We start from the raw sequence: 21,815 nt of genomic DNA, 5'->3' as shown, positions 1-21,815 counted from the left end.
TCCATCTCTGGTAAAAGATGGGCTAAATTGAGATCAATCTCTCTGCTAAAAACAGAAAGTTTCAATATAAGTGTTCAATATAAATCTTAAAATCATCAAAGATTCAACAAGTTAGGAAATAAAGTGGGAACTCAGAGAGGTAAGCTGAAGTCTGAAATTGCTTTTGCCTTGAGAACATTTGCTCAACTGCATGAACTTGAACTTTGGTTTTGACAGCCTGACAGAGTACCGGGATAGAAGTAAGATCAAATCTCACCAGAGATGCAATATGTAATAGGAAACCCTTCTCCCCATTAACTCTACATCAGAGGACTACACACTTGTAGAGGAAGGATGAACTAGAGGTAAACATACCCCATCTTCCTATCCCCACATGCCTTGACCCTGAACAGAGTAGAGGGAAAAGGTTCAAAACTGTTGGCTCTCAAAAGATTATGCAGCCCAAATTTACAGAATTTTGGAGATCTAAAAACCCTCAAGCCATGAATTTAGTTTAAAGTGGTCTAAACTGATAGGTGCCTGGCAAAAACAGATCTTTGTGGTGTAGCTATGTTGATATCAGATAAGAGGTTTAGGTCAAATGTATTTTTTAGAAATAAAGAGGTCAGTTCATAATGACAGAGGTTTCAATTCACCAGGAAGATATAACAATATTAAACTTTTATATAACTAGTACTGTGGCCTTTATAATATGGAAATTAGCAGGTATAAGGAGAAATAGACAAGTTTAAAATATTGTGATTTTTCAGTCTGGCCTGCATGGCTCAGTGGTTGAGCATTGACCTATGTGAACCAGGAGGTCACTGTTTGATTCCTGGTCAGGGTACATGCCCAGGTTGTGGGCTCGATTCCCAGTGTGGGGCATGCAGGAGGCAGCTGATCAATGATTCTCTCTGATTATTGATGTCTCTGTCTTTCTCTCCCTCTCCCTTCCTCTCTGAAAATAATAAAAATATATATTTTAAAATACCATGATTTTTCACTAATTGCTAGAAGACAAAATTCCAAAAAGATAGATAAATGTGAACAATTAATTAACAGTAAACCTAATGAATATATATATATATATACATATGTATATAGAATACTGAATCTAATAATTTTCAAGTTTACTTAGACCTTTTATAAACTTTAACTATATACTGCTTCCTCAAGCAAGTCCCCATAAATTTGAAAGGATTAAAATCATACAGAGAATGTTCTCTCATCACAGTGTAATTGAGGTAGAAATTAATAAGTAGAAAGTCTCTTGTGTTTGGTAATTAAGAAACACTTCTCAGTAACCCATGTTATAAGGGGAAAAAATGATAATGGAAATATTTTAGAGTATGATAATGAAAATAATATATTCAGAGCTTGAGAGATGCTACTAAAATAGGAATTAGTAGGAAATTTATATTTTTAAATGTTTATATTTAAAGTATTAATTAAAATAAAATAAGTCTGAAAATTAATTATGAGTCCATTACAAGAAGTTAGAAAAAAAATAGCAAATTCTCTCAAAGTTGAAGAAGGAAATAAAGAACAGAAATAGAAAGCAGAGATAGAGAGAATCAATAAAGCTAAAAGTTCTTGAAAAGACAATTAAAATGGACAGATCTCTTGATAAGATTAAGACAAAAATGTTAGTAATAATGAAAAAGGCTTAACTATACATAGATGCTACAGACATTAAAAAGCAAAGAGGATATTGAATTTGTCAGATAAAATGGGTAAGTTCTTCAAAAGTAAAGACAGTTTCTATCAAAGAGATAGAAAACCTAAATAGCACAATAACCATTAAATACATCAGTATTCAGAAATCTTCCCATAAGGAAATTTCCAGATTTGAGTGGCTTCACCATTGAGTTCTATCAAACATTTATAGACATAATTCTAGTTTTATTAGTTATCTATTGCTGCATAACAAATCACCCCAAAATGTAGTGATTTAAAACAACAATAATCCGTTATCATCTCTCTGTGGGTCCTTCAGAAAGGATTAGGGTTGTTGTGGCTTAGGATCTCTTCATGAAGTTGTAGTCAGATGTTAGCAGTGTTATAGCCTGGGGTGTTCACTTCAAGGGTGTCTCACTCACCTTGTTGGCAAATTCGTGTGCACAGGTTAGTTTTCCATGTAGTCCTCTACACAGGACTGCTTGCATATTATTGTGACTTTGATGTCTGTCTTTGCCCAGAGTGAACAGTCAGAGACCGATATGAAAGCTGCGATGGCTTTTATGACCTAACCTGAAAAGTCACATTGTTGTTTCCACTGTATTCTGTTGGTTATTCAGATCATACCTGACGCCAGCTAGCAGGGGACACACAGGGTGTAAATACCAGGGGAAGAGGCTCACTGGGGCCATCTTGAAGGCTGGCTACCACACTAGCCTTGTACTTACATTTCCAGAGAAGATAGAGAGACGTCTCTCCAACTCTTTTATGAGGCAGATATAAGAAAGGGAAATTATAGGCCAATCTCACTTATAAATATAGACAGATATAATTTTTATACTGCTTCAGGTTTCTTCCCAATTTTGAACTTGTGTCTGGCATAAGCATTAAAAAATATATTTTTATTGATTTCAGAGAGGAAGGGAGAGGGAAAGAGATAGAAACATCAATGATGAGAAAGAATCATTGATTGGCTGCTTCCTGCATGTCCCACATGGGATCAAGCCCTGTAACCTGGCATGTGCACCTACCGGAAATCGAATTGTCACCTCCTGGTTCATAGGTTGATGCTCAAACACTGAGCCATGCTGGCCGGGCTAGCATAAGTATTTTTAACTGAATTATCCCTCCACTGCCACCACCTTTGGAGAAGCTAAACCTGAAATGCCCAGTGCACTGCTGGTTAGGAGCTGCCCCGTTATTGCTGAGTTAGCATCTGAAATCTGGCCCACAACATTGCTTAATGAGCCTCTGGACTTGGGCTGTGGCTAACCACTTAGACCTTTACACACATCTGTCTGTCTGAGGAGGGTAAACTGGGCCCCCAAAACTCCATTTTCCTTCCACATGAATTAGGGTATGGGGAACAGAGTTGGGCAAGAAGTGACCTAGGTAGGAAACTTACTTCCAAGACATCCCAGAACTCTAGCTTTCACGATAATATTTACATCAAAACCCTGTTTCCCTTGCTGAGGAACCATGCCCCTGGACTTGTAGGCTTCCCCCCCCCCCCCCTTTTTTTTTTAATTAAACTCCCTCTTCCTGCCACAGAGATCATCTTGATTGTTAGCCTCTTTGGTTGAGCTTCTCAGCCTGAAATCTTTACTCCCACGGGGGAGGTTCTTAATATAAAATTTGGCTCAAATGCTGTCCCCACCCCAAGCCTTCCTTATTCCCTTTTTCCTAACATTCTTGGCTATGAATAGAGCATCTAGGCTCCCACTGCCTCTCAAAACCTTCTGTCTGTCTTGTTGGTTTCCTTTGATGCATGATAGAGCACAGAGAGCTGAGCCTACAGGAGGAAAATAAATAAACTAGTTAGGGCCCTGGGAACATGCTGCTGCTTCCTTATTAACTTTGAGCGGAGAGGTAGGAGGTGAGTTGTTTTTCATTTACCGGGAAAAGTGTTCAATAGTTTCATTTTAAATTACGCTGCTAAAGGCATGTAGCAATCTCTGGGAATAAAGGAACAATTTGGAGAATTTCCATGTCTGATCTCTTCTAGTCTTCCTTGGGATGGGGGTTAAGGGAATGTGGAGCCTCAGGTTAAGGCAATGCATGTTTCATTTTCATCCAACCACTCTTAATCCCTCTCTTATTGAATTAATTTATTCTTCATGTTACAACGCAGGCCTTAAATTTGGTGAAGCTTTCCCCAACCATTCTGTTCCCATTGCGCTTGCTGACTTAACTGTACAGTTACTGCTTTTACTACTCTTTTGGTCTTGAGCGTATGTTATTTGATACTCTTTGATATCTTCTCATAGGAAATGACTCATCTGTTCCATTAGATTCTCTGCCTCCACAGCTCAGGGACAGAGTCTTAGAGATTGGTGTATCCCCCATAACACCTCATGTAGCACCTTGCACTGTTTGCAGTCATCAGAATGGACTGGCTCAGTGTCTGATTGTTCTGCGTGGTTAGGGTCCTTCTTGCAGGAGCCTACAATCTCAGATGGGTACAGCTAGACATAGAGAAACCCTATGCAGATATGTGAATAAACGACTAAATATATTCTCTGGGGGAGGCACAAGGTAGGAGGTTGAGTCCCCAAGGGGGAAGGAGGGTTTTAATTCCATTTTTCTCTTCATTAAAATGCCTTCTCGCATCCTTGGTCTCTTTTCACAGAATCCTGCCATCAGCATCGCTGAAAATGTACTGCATTTCAAAGGTCAGTATTCGGGCAAATGCTCCCAGCTCTCTAAACAGTTAAAGAGGTGTAGTGGTGGTTTCTTTTTATTTTTATCTGTTTGTTTTATTCACTTTCTCTGATACTCTTGAGGTAAACTAGGCTGTTTGGAAATACTTGCTTAAGGAAGTCAAAGAATTTGTTTAAAGTCTTGCTTTCCCCTTGGAGAGGCAAAAATAGAAGTGTGGGCTAGAAATACGGAAACTAATTCTGCTGCTACCTGAGACAACTATTGACTTCTCTGGGCCTATAAAATGGGGTATTGGGTTATAAGTTGTGTTTCTCAAACTTGAGGACCCACAGCATCTGAGAATATGTCCTCAGCATCCTCCAGGGCCATAGACCCAGATTGAAAAACATGTCAGGAGTTAAGTGTGGTCCCTTTAAGTGATATGTGGCTTCATTGCAGCTGTGAACACAGCCCCTGAACTTGTGATGACTATAAGGTGACCTTTTATTTTTATTTTTTAAGATTATAATGAAACAAAGAAATAGAAATTTTCTTAATGAGGCTGTGTGGCTCTCTGATATTACACTTCCAGACCAGTTTAAGAAATACTTATTCTAGATGACACCTAAAGCTTTTCTAGCTCTGACGGTCTCAGTTCTGTGAATCTGCCTCCATCTCCTTTCTCCTCCGTTCATCAGCTGGGTCTCTGATGGTAGGTCTGGAGTTACATGTCACCCTAATTGCTTTCTGTGCTAGTTCCTTGGAATGTCATTAGTAAGTGACTAGGGTTATGGGACAGTGAAGAGTTTCTGCTTTACATGAGATTCCGTCTGCCTTAATATGCTGGCATGAAATCTCAGCCTGACTTTTGTATCTGCTTCTCAAGATGAGAGCAGTCGGGGCAGCAGCTCCGGTTTATTTTAGGAGTTACACATTTGAATGGAAGTTAAAGTGATAAAAAGTTAAAGCGTCTTGCCACTTGGAGCTTATAGACTGTCCTATCTTAAGGAATGTATGGTTTTCGGGAACATTAGCTACCTGTAGCAAATATTAGGCAGGTTATGCTACATAGGGCCAGATGAAGAAATGGAACCGAATTGATACACAAGTCCGAGAGTGAGAGGGGAAGTGATGTGCAGCAGCCCCTGGCACTGAGGCGTGGCTGGATCTGGGGAGAGGAGCCATGTCAAGGCACAGGTCAACCAGGACTTTCCTGCCAGTGCCATTTGTCCTCTCGGATTGAGCTGAGAGAATGATTTTTCTCTTTTTTGTTCCATTTGGGATGTGCTAGAGGAAAGTCAGCTTCTCCATTTTCTACCCCTGGTTGAAAAGTATTAGGTTCAGAGCTTTCTCTGAGGCAATCCAGCATTTCCATGTAACCAGCAACTTTCTTTAACCTGATTTTTCTCTGCTCTGGATTCAGCGCCTGCATGTGAGAGTTAAATTTATATCTATGTGATACCTTTGGCTTTGCTTTCTGTAATCTTTCCCCTGCCTATTATTTGTACTGGGCATCGTGAGGGCCATGTTGGAAGATTAATTAACTACTCTGGAACTGACCATCAGAAGGACATATGGAAATAAAGTTTTGTCCAGGATTCAGCTTATCTAGCTGTTGAGTAGCTCTTCTCACACGCCCCGACTTGCTTTGGCAGGACCCATTGACATTGGTATACTTCTGAAAGAACTGCATTAAGCTTTTGGATGGCCTCTCTCTGCTCAAGTTCTCAGTAACCCACATTTATTTCTTTATAGCTCAAGGACATGGTGCCAAAGGAGATAATGTCTATGAGTTTCACCTGGAGTTCTTGGACCTTGTGAAGCCAGAGGTATGTTCTTTCTTTTTCTTTTTTTAAAAATATATTTTATTGACTTTTTACAGAGAGGAAGGGAGAGGGATAAAGAGTTAGAAACACTGATGAGAGAGAAACACCGATCAGCTGCCTCCTGCACACCCCTCGCTGGGGATGTGCCCGCAATCAAGGCACATGCCCTTGACCAGAATGGAACCCGGGGCCCTTCAGTCCATAGGCCAATGCTTTATCCACTGAGCCAAACCAGTTAGGGCTTTTCTTTATATTTTAGGAAATAAATACTAGTAATTTAGTGAAATGGGAGGAACAGTTGTGGGAAAGAAGATAAAAACCAAAGGAGAATATAGTTTTAGCTGCAGAGGAATGTGGGTGTCGGAGAACCTGAGGTGATTCTGGCTCTGCCACTTATTTAGTGGTTGAACAAGTCCTTTCACCTTTTTGAGTTCCTATTTCCTTATGTGTTAAATGAAGGATTGGATAATGATCTCTTATCCAATATGGTGTTTTCCAGCTCCGATATTCTGTTTTCTAACAATGACAGAGGAGGAGTATGGTACCCACAGAGAGCAGTTACGGAGAGCAGGAGAAGCCCACACAGACGCTGCTTTCCTGTGACTTTGCCGGAGGGGCAGTAGAAATCAGAAAATGCTGAGGCAGTTGATCTTTAGGAAGAATGTGGGACGTATATTGAAGTTTCCCTTCTCTCAAAGCTTGAGGAAGCTTATGTAACTGGAAGGGAGGGAATCCAGCACATGGTGTATTTCAGTTTCTGGAATTACACTCTTATCTATGAGGGTTTGAGCATATTGCTCTCTGTCTGCAGGAGGTTTCTGTTGCTTTGGTTGTTTTAATAGACAGCAGTGATTTAAGGAGTGGAGAACTTGTCATGGGTCTTGCTTTGGAGGCAAAGGGGGAAGACATGTAGAATAATGAACTGCAACAGCCACTAAGAATTTGAGTTTAGTTGGGAAGACTCCCTAGGCTGACCCATGTGAAAACGTTGTATCTGATCCAGTACAGTTCTAGCCTCGATTAGACCTTTCTAAAATAAGGACTCTCTATGCCAGGACCATCGTCATGGGAGGAAAATTTGGAAGGTGAGGATGCACTTGAAAGAGTGATTGGATGTAGTGCCTTGCATGATGTACATCTGGCAGGAGGTTCATTTAGTTTCTTCTAGTATACCGGTAACCAGGAACCCTGCCTTTCTTATCCTGATCTCCTCCTGTGTCATTCATTGGGTGCATCAGAAAGACAGTGCTGTGCTTACCAGATGTTCCCTATACCAGCTCGTGGTCTAGATGTTCTCTCTGCATCAGGATGTGTAGGAACAGAGAAGGAAGGGGAATAAGCCTACTTTTTAGTTTCTCTGTATAGTCACACTGGCTTGGGGCAGTTTCAGAGGAAGAAGAGGGGGATAGGAAGGAGAGAGCATTCTCACATTCTCATTTTCTCTCTTAGCCGGTTTACAAACTGACCCAGAGGCAGGTAAACATTACGGTACAGAAGAAGGTGAGCCAGTGGTGGGAGAGACTCACCAAGCAGGAGAAGCGCCCCCTGTTTTTGGCCCCTGACTTTGATCGCTGGCTGGACGAGTCTGATGCGGAAATGGAGCTCCGAGCCAAGGTCAGTAAGGACCCTACGACCTAGACAGAAATTGTGCGGAGACCAAGTTATTTGGGCCGCCTCAGATACATATCAGGGTCTGATAGAATAAATGCGAAGTTAGACATTAAGTTAACGACCTGGAGACATGGTTTTATACAAGTACTGGTCATATTTTGTAGACTGTTCCTCAGTGGGTGTGCTTGGTGTGTTTTTCATGATTGGTTTTGGGGAGGAAGACCACAGAGGTCTTATTCTTATCATGCCATATCCCGGGTACATGCTATCAATATGACTTTTCACTGTTGATATTGATCTTGCTCATCATGTGGCTGAGGTAATGTTTGTCAGGTCTCTTCATTGTAATGTTACTTCCTCCCCTTTCCTTACTGTACTCTTTGGAAGGAAGTTACTATGCATAGCTCACACTTAAGGAGTGGGGAGTTATGCTTCCCATCTTCAGGGTGGAGTATCTACATATTTTATTTGAAATTATTCTGCATTGGAGATTATTCTCTCCCACTAGTTTATTCAGTCATTAAAAAATATCAGTAGACTCATTAATATTTATTTTATAGTTTGAGTTATAATTCAGTACTGTGTTATTTATTTTGTTGCTCAGATTGTTTCAGGTTTGGTCAATAGAACTCTTTCAGTTGGCTCTTGTGTCCTTTTGACAAAGCTCATAGCTCCTTCACTTCACTATGGGGCTTTCTTCTTTCCTTTTTGTGTGCACTTCTTTAATTTCTGGCACTGTAAGCTGCTCCTGGCTTATCTTGTATGTTCCCTGCTCAGCCCTAGAATCAGCCATTCTTCAAGGAGCTCTCTTCTTTTTAGTGGAAACCAACATCTGGGTTTTGGTATGCTTGTTGCTGCTGGGATATCATCGCTTCTAGGTCCTCTCAGCTGACTGAACAACAAACTATGTGTGTGCATACTAGCCTATGCATATACATCTATCCATAAATATTTCTATATGTAACCACCTATATATTAACCTCATATGAGTTCATACTGATGTGGAGACATGGTTTTAGATTCTGGAAAAATTATACTAAAAATCTAGAGGTGTTAAAAAAAATAGCAATCTATTTTCTGCCTTAAATTTCTGTTTGTTTCTATGACCATGACAAATCTGAATGTCTCTCCAGCTCTCAGATGTCAAGACTACCCACTTTATAGATCAGAAGCCAGCTGACTGGCTCAGTTCTGTGAGCACTGGGTGGCATTCTGTGATGTTAATGCTGCTCAGTAAGGAGGGGGAGTCAGGCTTTTTGGCACCCTGAGCTAGGACATTTTCCCCAATGAAGTATGAGGACAATTGGAAGAGGCTTGCAGGGAGTCAGATCACTTATCCAACATGTGGACTTTTGCAAGCATCTGGGCATTCTAACTTTTCTTCTTGAAAAACTTCTGTCCAAATTCTAGGAAGAAGAACGCCTAAATAAACTCAGAATGGAAAGCGAAGGCTCCCCTGAAAGTAAGTTGCCCCGGCTGCTATGGTAGTTACCATTTAATTTGTGATAGAGATGGGGGTATGGATGAGTGTGATGTGGTAGGAGAGCTAATATTATGCGGGTGAATGGATGAGCAGTCCTTAATGTCCAGTGCTTACGCTCTGCACATCCACATTAGAAGCCTTACTTTTAATGTTTCCCTTTAAAAAAATATTTTTATTGATTTCAGAGAGGAAGGGAGAAGCAGAGAGAGATAGAAACCTCAATGATGAGAGATAATCTTTGATTGGCTGCCTCCTATACTCCCCACACTAGGAATCGAGCCCACAACTCGGGCAGGTGCCCTGACTGGGAATTGAACCTTGACTTCCTGGTTCATAGATTGACGCTCAACCAGTGAGCCAAGCTGGTTGGGTAATGTTTCCCTTCTATTTGGAGCTTACCATCATCTGGTATATAGTATGGAAGAACCTTAGTCTCTTGGACTGGCCTAATGTCAGATGGCAGCATGTACTGCATGGACATGTGGAAATGTGATGGAGGTCCAAGGCTACACTCCTTCCAATCTGGTGTTTTTCTCCCAACCGAGATCTTAAGGGCTGTGCTACAGATAAGTGTGGTTGTCAACCTTGAAAAAAATCCATCTCTATTTCTGTCTGTCCAACCACTTATAAGCAATAAGTTCTGTAAGTGTATTACCTTCTGAGTGACATAGATGAAATTCAGCAGCGATCTATTAAATTCTTGTGGCACTGAAAGCATTATACTAGTCTCTTGAGGTGTGATCAATGAATTCATCATAGCACCTGTGCTCTGAGAGCTGGCTTTCTAGAGGGAGGACTATGGAGTCTATAAGTTAAAACTAATGCTAAAAACCCAAATAATATAAGAGTTCCTCATTTGTTCACTTTTTCAAGTTTTAGTGGTGCATATTTGGCATGCCATAAATAAGGGAGTGGAAAGTTGTAGAGCAGTGGTTTTCAAACTATGTTCCATGGTACCCCAAGGGTTCCCAGAGATGCTTTGGAGGGATAGGCCAACCAAGCATTTCCACTTTAGTCAAAGCAACTGTGCTTTTGTGTTTCATGGCATTGTTAATAAAGTTTCTCTTGAAAAGAAGATTTCATTGCTCTAAAAAAAAAAGATTTGAATAACTACTAATTTAGAGAAATATTCCCTTAGAAAAGCAAAAGAGGGGAGATAATTAGTGGAGGTAAAGAATAGCAACATAAAAGGACACCTGAGATTTAAATTAATTTTTTTGTGTTTAGAAGGATAAACTTCAAAAATATATGAAAATACTTAAATATTGATTTTTAGGCTGTTAGATAAAACTTTAACAGTTTTATCTAAATTCATAAAGGTCCCTACTGAAAGAAGTTTTTTATGATTGGGAAGTCTAATAAACTTTTATAGTTTTGAAGAAAAAATTTTAATTTGTCTAGCTTTTTTGGCCTCTTAGAATAAGTTTGCTTTTGCTTGGAGCATCATCCAAGGGTGTATGCAGAATGTCTGTAGTCTAAGCAGAACCTGCACTCCATAGCTCTTCTCTTGAGAAGCCTTTCCTTTACCCTACTCCTTTGACTCAGCCATGACCCGAAGTTTCTCACTCCTTCGTTAAGTCTGTAATTAGCTGTTTCACAAACCTTAGGCTGCAGACAAAATTAATGTCCCTTATTCTCTTGCCTCTCAGATTGTAACTTTCCTCCGTTGGTTATATCCTCATTCTACCACCCTCCAAAGCCCAGATCAGATACTTGCTTGATTCCCACTTCCCAGCCTAATGTAATATTCTCACCTTGAAATTTTCACAAGATGTTACCTGCCATTCTATCTTGTATTATGGTTTTATTTTATTTATTTATTTATTTATTTATTTATTTATTTATTTATTTATTTATTTATTTATTTTTTGTATTATGGTTTTAGATTGTAAGTTCTTTGAATCCCAATAGTGCCCCTCCATACCTTGGACATTGTAGGTGTTCAGTTAATGCTTGGTTAAATGAATATATGATCAAATATCAGAATTTTTTTCATTATTCATTCTCTCTCTTTGAGCTAGTTTGACCTCCATGACCTTAAAAAATTCCAGAAAAGAAGTAACTGTAGATTATATTAAGACTAGTGGCCCAGTGCATGAAATTCATGCACGGGCCGAAACCGGTTTGGCTCAGTGGATAGAGCGTCGGTCTGTGGACTGAAGAGTCCCAGATTCGATTCCGGTCAAGGGCATGTACATTGGTTGCGGGCATGTCCCCAGTGGGGGATGTGCAGGAGGCGGCTGGTCGATGTATCTCTCTCATCAATGTTTCTAACTCTCTATCCCTCTCCCTTTCTCTCTGTAAAAAATCAATAAAATATATTTTTAAAAAAATTCATGCATGGGTGTGTGTGTGTGTGTGTGTGTGTGTGTGTGTCCCTCAGCCCAGCCTGCACCCTCTCCAATCTGGAATCCCTCTCGCAATCCGGGACTGCTGGCTCCTAACTGCTCATCTGCCTGCCTGCCTGATTGCCCCTAACCGCTCTGCCTGCTGGCCTGCTCACCCCCAACTGCCCCCCCCCCCCCGCCAGCCTGCTCGTCTCCAACTGACCCCCCGCGACCGGCTGGCTCGCCCCCACCTGCCCTCCCCCCACTGGCCTGCTCACCCCAAACTGCCCCCCTGCTGGCCTGCTCACCCCCAATGGCCTGATCACCCACAACTGCCCTCCCCTCTTGGCCCCTAACCACCTCTACCTTGGCCCCGCCACCATGGCTTTGTCCATAAGAATGTCCGGAAGGTCTCCTGGAAGGTCTCCCAGTCTAATTATCATATTACCCTTTTATTAGCATAGATTGAGGTGTGGTGCATGGGTGGGGGCTGGCTGGTTTGCCCTGAAGGGTGTCCCGGATCAGGGTGGGGTTTCCCTTGGGGGGCGGGGCGGCCTGGGCGAGGGGCCTGTGGTGGTTTGCAGGCCAGCCACGCCCCCATTGGGGTGGGGGTCCCCACTGGGGATGGTGCCAGCCTAGGCAAGGGGCTGGGGCAGTTTGCAGGCCAGCCATGCCCCCATGGGGTGAGGGTCCCTGCTGGGGGGGCGTGGCCAGCCTGGGTATGGGGCTGAGGGCCGTTTTCAGGCTGGCCACGCCCCCCATCAGGGACCCTCACCCCATGGAGGCATGGCCAGCCTGGGTGAGGGGATGAGGGCTGTTTGCAGGCCCCTCCCTCAGTGGCCAGCCCGGGCTACCCAAGCCTTCCTCGCTCAGGCTGGCTCCATGGCCACCGCCCACAGGCCCCTCCTTTGGCAGCTGGCCCAGGTGGGTGGGAAGCTTGGCCTCCTCCGTCGCCAGGGGTGACCCAAGCCTCCTGCCTGCTCTGGCTGGTTCCGTAGCCGCTGACATATTTGTCCCACTAATTTGCATACTCACTCCTGATTGGCTGGTGGGCATCGTGAAGTGACAGTCAATTTACATATTTCTCTTTTATTAGTGTAGATAACAAGAATAGGAGCTGAGTATAGCTTTCCCCCCATACTTTAATACCTCCTAAGATATATTCTCTTCTTGGATTTGTTATGTCTATACTAGTATACTTACCCTTCAAGGCTCTGAGGGGAAAGACTGCTGAAAACATACTTTGGAGTGCAGTGTTCCTCATATTTTTTCTTTCTGTTTGTCTATGGGACCAGGAGCCAGGCTGGTACAGACCTGGGCCAGGTATTTGTGTGGGAGCTTAGAGCACCCAAATAGGAAAGAGGGATAAAGTTATTATAGGATGCCTTACATACCCCTCTCCTGCTGTGCTGCTTGTAACAGTTTACTGCCTTGCTTTGCTTTTCAGCTCTTATAAACTTGAAGAAAGGATACCTCTTCATGTATAATCTTGTGCAATTCTTGGGATTCTCGTGGATGTTTGTCAACATGACTGTGCGGTTCTTTATCCTGGGAAAAGGCAAGTACCAAATTTTAACACTAGTTTTCTTTTTTTAGTAGATTGGCCCACTACTCATCAAAGGTAATACTCTTTGCCTTTGGTATTAATATTAAACCCCCATATTTGTATAGTACTCCATGCTTTTCATTGTAGTTTCATATCTTCTATTTCCCATGGTCTCTGAAACAGATGGGTTAATATTCCATCTCGTTAGCTGGTGAGGAAACAGGTTTAGAGATGGCCAAAGAAATGGTCCCTGTCCACACAGCTACCATCCCTTTCTCTATTCACTACATGATAGTTTATAACTAAAGAAATTGATGTGGTACTTCTAATGCCAGAGTTATGCAAGTCCAAAAGGGATCTTATCCTTTTTGAGTCTAAATAGATTCTCAACTGAGCTGTTCTAAAAATGAATGAAAAGACTATTATAAAGATATTAGTTCTTGATAAATTAGTTTGCATGTTTAACAGAATTCTGGCTAAAGTAAATGACAATAGAAAATATTTGAGAATGTGATCTAAAGTATTATGAAATTTTATTGTGAATAATAGATAATAAAATTATCTATTTTATTATCTATTATTAGATAATAAATAAGGGGAAGAAAGGTAATGGGAGAGGACTTTCTCCACCTGATCTAAAAGAATCTATATATATAAAAGGCTAAGCGAGCGTCAGACTATCCTACTGGTAGCTATGACACACACTGACTGCCAGGGGTAGATGCTCAGGGGTAGATGCTCAACGCAGGAGCTGACGAGCTGCAGTGACTTGGAGCGGCGGTTCTCAGGTGACACACCCTGAGATCAGAGAGGAGGGAGCCCAGTTCCGGGGTGTATCACCTGAGAACTTCCCTCTCTCAATCGGGGATCCCTTGGGGGATGTTGGAGAGCCTGTTTCAGCCTGATCCCTGAAGGCCAGGCCGAGGGACCTCATCTGCTGGAGGGACCCTGCTCACTCTGCAGATGCCCTTCGAGCTGCTGCGCCACCCCAGGTACACCTGGCCGGGGAGGGACTGTGGGAGGTTGGCTCCAGGGTGTGTCCAGCCCCTCTCACCCAGTCCTGCCCTTCCAGCCACCTTCTAATTAATGTCCTTTCAATGTGCACGAATCTGTGCACTAGGGCACTAGTGATAATTAAAATAGTACGGTCTTAGTGTAAGAACAGACTAATCAGCAGAGCAGACTAGGTGGCCTAGGAATAGTTCTTACATTATATACACACCTCAATTATATATGATAAAGGAATCATAAATCAATGGAAAGGGAAATATTATCTAATACTTTTTTATTGGATAAATATTTCCAAGGAAAATTGATTAGGTTTGGGCACATGAAGGAACAAGGACACTGACTCTTCTCCTTCACACTGAAAAATACATTCGCTCAAAGGACTTAAGAATTATTTATCAAAAAGTTAAACCATAATTGAAGATATAAGTAAATATTTATAAAAATCTCATGTGGAATGTTAGGCCTTTCTAAGCTTAAAAGTGTTGAAAGAATCATAAAGGAAAAGGTCAATATATTTGACTACAATAAAATACCTAAATTCCTGTATATCTGATAACACCCCAGCCAAGATAGCATTAAAGATTAAAAGTATATTGAGATTAGTAGCATGGGGATAGAGGGTGGTGGAAAATTGCAACAAAATACCAATAAAGATCGATTTCTTTACATATAAAGAACTTGTACAAATTACTTTAAATATGTGAAAACTCCACCGAATAGATAAACTATAAAGTATGTCTACAAAAGTCATAAGAGGAACTAAAACTAATTTAATATACAGAAAAAAATTTTTTAACAGTAATGATGAAGAAAATAATACTTTTTTATTATCAATTTACAAAGTTTTAAAAAATACCTAAATCAAGAGGACATATGCTAAAATAGACACACCAATGGCTACTGTGAAGGTACGTAATTACAACTCTTGGGAAATAGTTTGGCAAAGTGAATGAGGAGCCTTAACTGTTCATATCCTTGGAACCTGGTAATTTCACTTCTAGAACTATGCTCTAAAGAAAGAACTGAAACTGCAAGAGAAGCTTTTTCAAAAAGATAGACAGACATCATGGCATTATTTATATTAGTGACAGATTAGAAGCTACCTAAATGTTCAGTGAGGAATTGGTTTAGAATATTTCCTCATTGGAATGTTGTGAAACAAATATAAAGTATTTGAAGAGTTTGTAATAACATGTAAAAATACTGATAATGGCCTAAATAAATAACATAAATTTAATCTTCCAATTAGTTCACACCCATATAAAAAGGTGAAAATGAACCAATACACACAAAAAGATTGGGAGGAAATGCACCATTTTCAAATCGTTTGAATGTGGATAATTTAAAACATTTCTTCATTTTGTAAAATAAAAAGGAGTATAAATACAAGTACAATGGAAAAATACAAACTCTGTTTAAAGAGGAAAAAAAGTCCTGTCGACTGTTTTCCTTCTTCACTCCTAAATTTTTTCATCTGAGGTTTGTAGAAGATGTATTGTAGTTGCGTCTAGAGTCATTTGAAAGAAGTGCATGTTTTTCCAGCCTTCTTAACACCTTGGAATTCTGCAAATCACAGGTTAAACCAACATAGTTGGATTGATTCTGAGTGTTGCTGTGCAAGCCTGCTGGCCTGATGCAGTTCAAAAGCTGCTAAGTATCTGGGTCATGTGTTAAAGTAAGCTGCATGGATTTGTAATTTCTATTTTGGCTCTGAGCCTCTTCCTAACCACCTGCTGGTTTAATTCTTCCCTTATCAGTTCTCAGAGAAGAGTTGGGGCCTAGCACCCAGAGTCCTAGCTTTTGCAATTTTCTCCTTTTGAATAAAGGATGTTGATGAATGGCAGATTCCACACATGTACTTGTTTTTTCATGTAATCATGTATTTGCTAAACTTCATATGCTCAGGAAACAGCAGTAGACTCTTGGGCTTATGTAGAAACTTGTTTGAGCTTGCCTAGCTCTCTATTAAGTAATACTTTTTATTAAATCAATTTTTACTTTTTTTTCTAATTATAAAAATGTGTTAATTACAGAAGAAATCAGAAAATAAAGACTTAAAACAAAAACTCTACCATAATCCCAACTACGAGAGCAGCAGATTCTTGGCTCCTTGGTTCTTGTCACCTTTCCCACAAAGCTTCCTTGGGAACAATTCCTAAAGTGGAATTGTGAGTTTAAAGGACAAATTGTTTTTAGGGATTTTGATGTATAATGCCCAGAAAGAGTATATACTATTTAATACTACCACTGTTTAAATCCATATTCTACTCACATATGAGAGCCTTTTCCTATTTTCAAAAAATTTTTTTTCAAATTATAAAATTAAATGTGCTGATTTTAAAAAGTTTGTAAAATGGGGGAAAACAGGAGTAAAGGTGTAGGAGAAGGAAAGGAGGTTGATAAGCCGTTGTCCATCATTATTAATATTACCACACAATGCCTCTTAGTCTTTTTTCTTCCTACAGTTAAAAATCATCATCATCATGTATGTATATACAATTTTGCATCTTATTTTTAAAAACAATATTATAAGCATTTTAATGTTACTAATATTCTTTATAACTATCATTTTAGAAATCAGATTTCTATTCCTGAATTGAATCAAAGATCAATTTCCCGCCCTGACCGGTTTGGCTCAGTGGATATAGCGTCGGCCTGCAGACTCAAGGGTCCCGGGTTCGATTCCGGTCAAGGGCATATACCTTGGTTGCGGGCGCATCCCCAGTGGGAGGTGTGCAGGAGGCAGCTGATCGATGTTTCTCTCTCATCGATGTTTCTGACTCTCTATCCCTCTCCCTTCCTCTCTGTAAAAAATCAATAAAATATATTTAAAAAAAAAAGATCAATTTCCCATAAAATCAGAGGCAAAGCCCAGAAGACCTAATTTTCATTTACCATATGCCAAGTCTTAAGTCACAACTTTCTAAGTATGAGTTTTAACTTTCTAAGTTTGAGCTTTAAATTTCTCATTTTATAAAGGAGAAATGCCACTTAAAGTGAATCCCCTTCTCAACGATACCAGAATTTACATTGTAAATGTAAAAAAAAGATTTGATGGGGATTTTGTCTTGAAAAAGGGGCATTTAAAATTATGAAAATAATTTATGTAGCAAAATTTAAATTATAATTTTGCATTAATTTTTTTCAAAGAAAAGAATTAGTCAGATTTTGAACTGCATATTGATGGAATTTTTCTGGTAAAATTATGTATCAGCAATATATATACCATTCTTCATTTCACATTTGACTTTGCAGCAAGATTGTAAAATGATTCATTTCTGCAAAAATACTTCAGAGGTTTTCTTCAATTTTGGCAAGGACCTCTTTTATTCATCATTATTTAAATCACTCCCTTTGAGGCTCCTACAGTGTCCTCTTTGTTGGTAGCTGTCCTAACTCTGCTAGATCCTCGGAAGCACTACTTGGATTTAATAAGCAGCCAAGAATCCTAAACTTTCTGCAATGTGTAGGACAAACAATTGTCCTCGCCAAAATGTCATGGGTGGCCTGGCTGAGACACACTGCAAAGAGGAATGTGGGAATGCAGGGTGTGAGGTGAGGATCAGTTTGAGAAGTGAAGGATTTTATATTATGGACCACTCAGAATTGATACCACATTTGCTGACCCCATATAAGCAATAACTGTTATTTTAAATTATTATATAATACCCATGAAGTAATATACTATAGTTTACTCAAACTCCCCATACTCTTAAACATTCAGACAGCTTCTACTTTAATGTACTTAGAAATGTTTCAGAGAGCAACCTTGTTTCTAAAGTTTTTTTCTCTCTTCATTTTAGACTTTTTTTTAGTTAGGATAGATTCTCAGAATAAGAATAATTAGGATTAAATATATAAGCACAATTAAAGTTTTTGAAAGTTAATTTTATTCAATATTCTTGTACTTCTATGTATGATTATACAATTTTTGAGATTTTAAAAGGCTGGATTGCATTCAATGAGATACAGTTTTAGCTTTAAATTAAATTAGATAATGGATCTGAAAAGAATTATTGTGTGCTTGATACATAGATCTTTCAGGATATAATAACTGAATGAAGTCTAGGTGTGCTTCTTTCCTTTGCTTTTTAAAATGAGAAGTGCTACAGGTTTATGTGTTGACTTTGTGGAAACCAATAGAGTTGACTTCCATGATTCTGCAGGCCTGCTTTCTTTCAGCGTAGTTGGTTATTAAACTTGAATCTGACTGGATATTTATTTTACCTTTCTTAAAATTCCTTTCATTTAAGGCGTTATATAGTTTGAGAAATAATCCTGTTGTAATTTTCCAGCTCATTTGCCCTTAATGTATTTTTGTTCCATAGAGTCCTTCTATGACACATTTCACACCATAGCTGACATGATGTATTTCTGCCAGATGTTGGCGGTTGTGGAGTCTATCAATGCAGCAATTGGAGTCACTAAGTCACCAGTGATACCTTCTGTTATCCAGGTATTAAATAGTTGATCTCTAGGGTGGGGAATGAAAGAGTTTAGTGTTTATTTAGTAGTTATGCCACTGAGAAGTCTCAATTAGTAAAAATACCTATTGGCATAGGAAAAGCATTGTTTTATCTGAACAAGGAGGAAAAATTTAAGCCTCAGGAATATTTTTAAAAATATATATATTTTATTTATTTATTTATTTACAGAGAGGAAGGGAGAGGGAGAGAGAGTTAGAAACATCTATGAGAGAGTAACATCGATCAGCTGCCTCCTGCACACCCCCTGCTGGGGATGTGCCCACAACCAAGGCACATGCCCTTGACCGGAATCAAACCTGGGACCCTTCAGTCCACAGGCCGACGCTCTATCCACTGAGCCAAACCAGTTAGGGCAGGAATATTTTCCAAAGTAAACTTTTGCCATTTCATTATAACATCTTTATGAAATCACAGTTATACAAAGAGCTGTAAAACTAGGGAAACTTGATTCTCAGGCAGCGGCAGAAAATCCTACCCTCATTCTTCTTAGATAGAGACATGCTTGGTCTCCTCCCACCTTGGGTGAATAAAGGCAATCTAGTACCTCGGAACTCTTTTTACTTTGGACTTGCATATATGAAGGTGGCTCTTCTAACTTGTATGGAGATCCCTCCTCCTAATACATCTATGTAATTTCCAATATTTGGAAGATTGTTACCAGAAATGGAGCAGCAAAGCCTTTCTTCATTCTTTCTGTTTCCTAATTGTGCAATCACGTACCATTAAATACCACCTACCCAGACACGGGGGACCAGGTGATTATTGGTTAGTCTTTCCTGGAGTAGTTTTTATGATTCTACCCTTTTGTGGTATAGCAACTCTGGCATGCTAATAGTATCAGTTGCATGGTAAAAGGTGTTAATACAGTAGCCTTGTTATTTCTAGGTTTTCTGCCCTTGGAAAGAGTCTGCTTGGTTTAGTTTAAAAAATAAAAAGGGGAGCCGAAACCGGTTTGGCTCAGTGGATAGAGCGTCGGTCTGCGGGCTGAAGGGTCCCAGGTTCGATTCCGGTCAAGGGCATGTACATTGGTTGCGGGCACATCCCCGGTGGGGGGTGTGCAGGAGGCAGCTGGTCGATGTATCTCTCTCATCGATGTTTCTAGCTCTCTATCCCTCTCCCTTTCTCTCTGTGAAAAATCAATAAAATATTAAAAAAAAATAAAAAAAAAATAAAAAGGGGATAGTGATTGACTTACTAATATGGAATAATATTTTTTTGTATATCAGTGACTAGTACACATAAGCATTAGGGTAGAATTTCTAGGGCAAGATGGATGGGACAGGTTCAGTATCCCATTGCATGGGTCCAGCAGGTTCCATTCACATAGGATACAATGTGAATGAAGCCTCCCGGAGCTGGGCAGTGCCACGTGCTTCTATGTGGATGAATCTTGAGAACTTAACATCGAGTAAGAAGTAAGTTACAGAATAATATACGTACAATAATTTCAGCACATTAAAAAACAGGCAGAGTGAAACAGTATACTGCATAGGAATACATACGTAAGTAGTGAGCCTATAAAGAAAAACAGTGGAATGGTTAACACAAGACAGTAGTTACTTACCAGGCGGGAGAGAGAATGCCATACTGGTAATGTTCCATTTCTTAACTTGGGTTATGCAGACATAAGTGTTCATTCGTCAGTATCCTTTAAACTGTTTGTGTATTTTTACACACACACACACACACACACACACACACACACACACATACATTTACATACACACACATACTCACTTATCCAGAAAGACTGGTTTGGACATTTAACTTGTTCCAAAACTGGAGCAAAGGATTAAACCAGTTGAGCTCAATCTTTTTCTATTTACTTTGAACTTAGTGGGGTTAGGTTTCAGATAACTCATGTATATGGTTTTTTAAAATATATTTTTAAATTTTTTCTCTCTTTTGGATCCTTTTAATAGCTTTTTGGAAGAAATTTCATTTTGTTTATCATCTTTGGCACTATGGAAGAAATGCAAAACAAAGCCGTGGTTTTCTTTGTGTTTTATATGTGGAGCACAATTGAAATTTTCAGGTGGGTAGAAATGCTAGGATGGTGTTTGAATGCTTCTCCTTTGGATCAGCTCTCTTCTTGAGAGAGTGGCTGTCTTACCCAGAGTCTCATTTGGTTTGGGATTAAGGATCCACCTGTGGAGAGTATAGCTGCAGCTATGTGCTCTGCAAAAGTGAGGCAGAGTTGTTGTTTTTTTAAGCCGTCATTGGATCGTAGTGCCAGCCTGGGCCCTGGGGAGCAGGAGAGACCCTGGGCCCTGGGGAGCAGGAGAGAAATGAAAAGACCCATCTTACCCTTCAGGATCTTGCTGTCTTGGTGGGAAGAGAAAAATCCATGAACGGGCTGAAAAAACCTGGGGTTGAAGGAGCAATCCAGGTTGGATGGGACTAGTGAAGACTAACCTTCTAAAAGGGATGGTAAAAATGAATCTGTTACTATAAGATTTCTGAAGTTTAAATGACCTCTTACCTGCTTCTTCCATCCCCAGTTATCAATAAAATAATAATTTTTAAAAACCCAATTAAAGTAGGTGTATTCTTCTCTACCAGACCATATATATTCTATAAGTGATTTGAGGCTAAAGGTCTTTGGTGGTATGCTTAAGTATAGTTAATTTTGATAGCATTTGTTTATCCAGAGATAAAGTGCCGTCAATGTGTCTGTCAGCCTTACCTACTTGGAATGTCGATCAGAACTAGGAATAAAGCCAAAAAACTTATCATCCATTCCACATACTCAACTATTTCAGAGAGGGTTCCTTTGAGACCTACACTTAGTCTGTCTTTAAAGAGAGTTCACATCCTTTGAAGGTGGCAGGAGCATGATGGGAGTTTGTGGGTAGATAGCCCAGGATTATACTTCTGTTCTGAAGAAGATGTGTGGCTAATTGTGAAATGGTTCTGTTTGAATGATGTTCTAGGGTTACTTTCAGAACCTGAAGTGGCTTTCAATATCTGAATTCCTTATTTCCAATAGGTACCCCTACTACATGCTTTCCTGCATTGACATGGATTGGAAAGTGCTCACATGGCTTCGTTACACTGTGTGGATTCCTGTATATCCGCTGGGATGTTTGGCAGAAGGTACTTTCAGGAACTCTGTTTTATAGCTTAGCTCCAGGGGCTAGCTTCGCCAATAGGCCAGCTCTTTCTTCCTCCCTCTGCCAGCCTTAGTCAATCTGTGGAAGTTGGACTTTTCAAGATTATCTTTCTAGT

General features: G+C 40.0%; 1 protein-coding gene across 2 annotated transcripts in view; it reads left to right on the top strand.

The window, feature by feature from the left end:
- Nucleotides 1-21,815, top strand: part of HACD3 (3-hydroxyacyl-CoA dehydratase 3) — a 33,749-nt gene that overhangs the window by 6,521 nt on the left and 5,413 nt on the right. For both annotated transcript variants that reach the window (XM_054716122.1, XM_054716121.1), the window contains exons 2-9: nucleotides 4,286-4,328; nucleotides 6,052-6,125; nucleotides 7,572-7,736; nucleotides 9,144-9,195; nucleotides 12,991-13,101; nucleotides 18,429-18,556; nucleotides 20,510-20,622; nucleotides 21,577-21,683. In XM_054716122.1, the coding sequence (XP_054572097.1) occupies nucleotides 4,286-4,328; nucleotides 6,052-6,125; nucleotides 7,572-7,736; nucleotides 9,144-9,195; nucleotides 12,991-13,101; nucleotides 18,429-18,556; nucleotides 20,510-20,622; nucleotides 21,577-21,683 (793 nt within the window). The remainder of the gene's footprint in view (nucleotides 1-4,285; nucleotides 4,329-6,051; nucleotides 6,126-7,571; nucleotides 7,737-9,143; nucleotides 9,196-12,990; nucleotides 13,102-18,428; nucleotides 18,557-20,509; nucleotides 20,623-21,576; nucleotides 21,684-21,815) is intronic.

The sequence above is a fragment of the Eptesicus fuscus genome, chromosome 5, assembly GCF_027574615.1.
Source record: "Eptesicus fuscus isolate TK198812 chromosome 5, DD_ASM_mEF_20220401, whole genome shotgun sequence".
In the NCBI taxonomy this organism is placed as follows: domain Eukaryota; kingdom Metazoa; phylum Chordata; class Mammalia; order Chiroptera; family Vespertilionidae; genus Eptesicus; species Eptesicus fuscus.
This window is presented reverse-complemented; position numbering and strand designations above follow the sequence as displayed.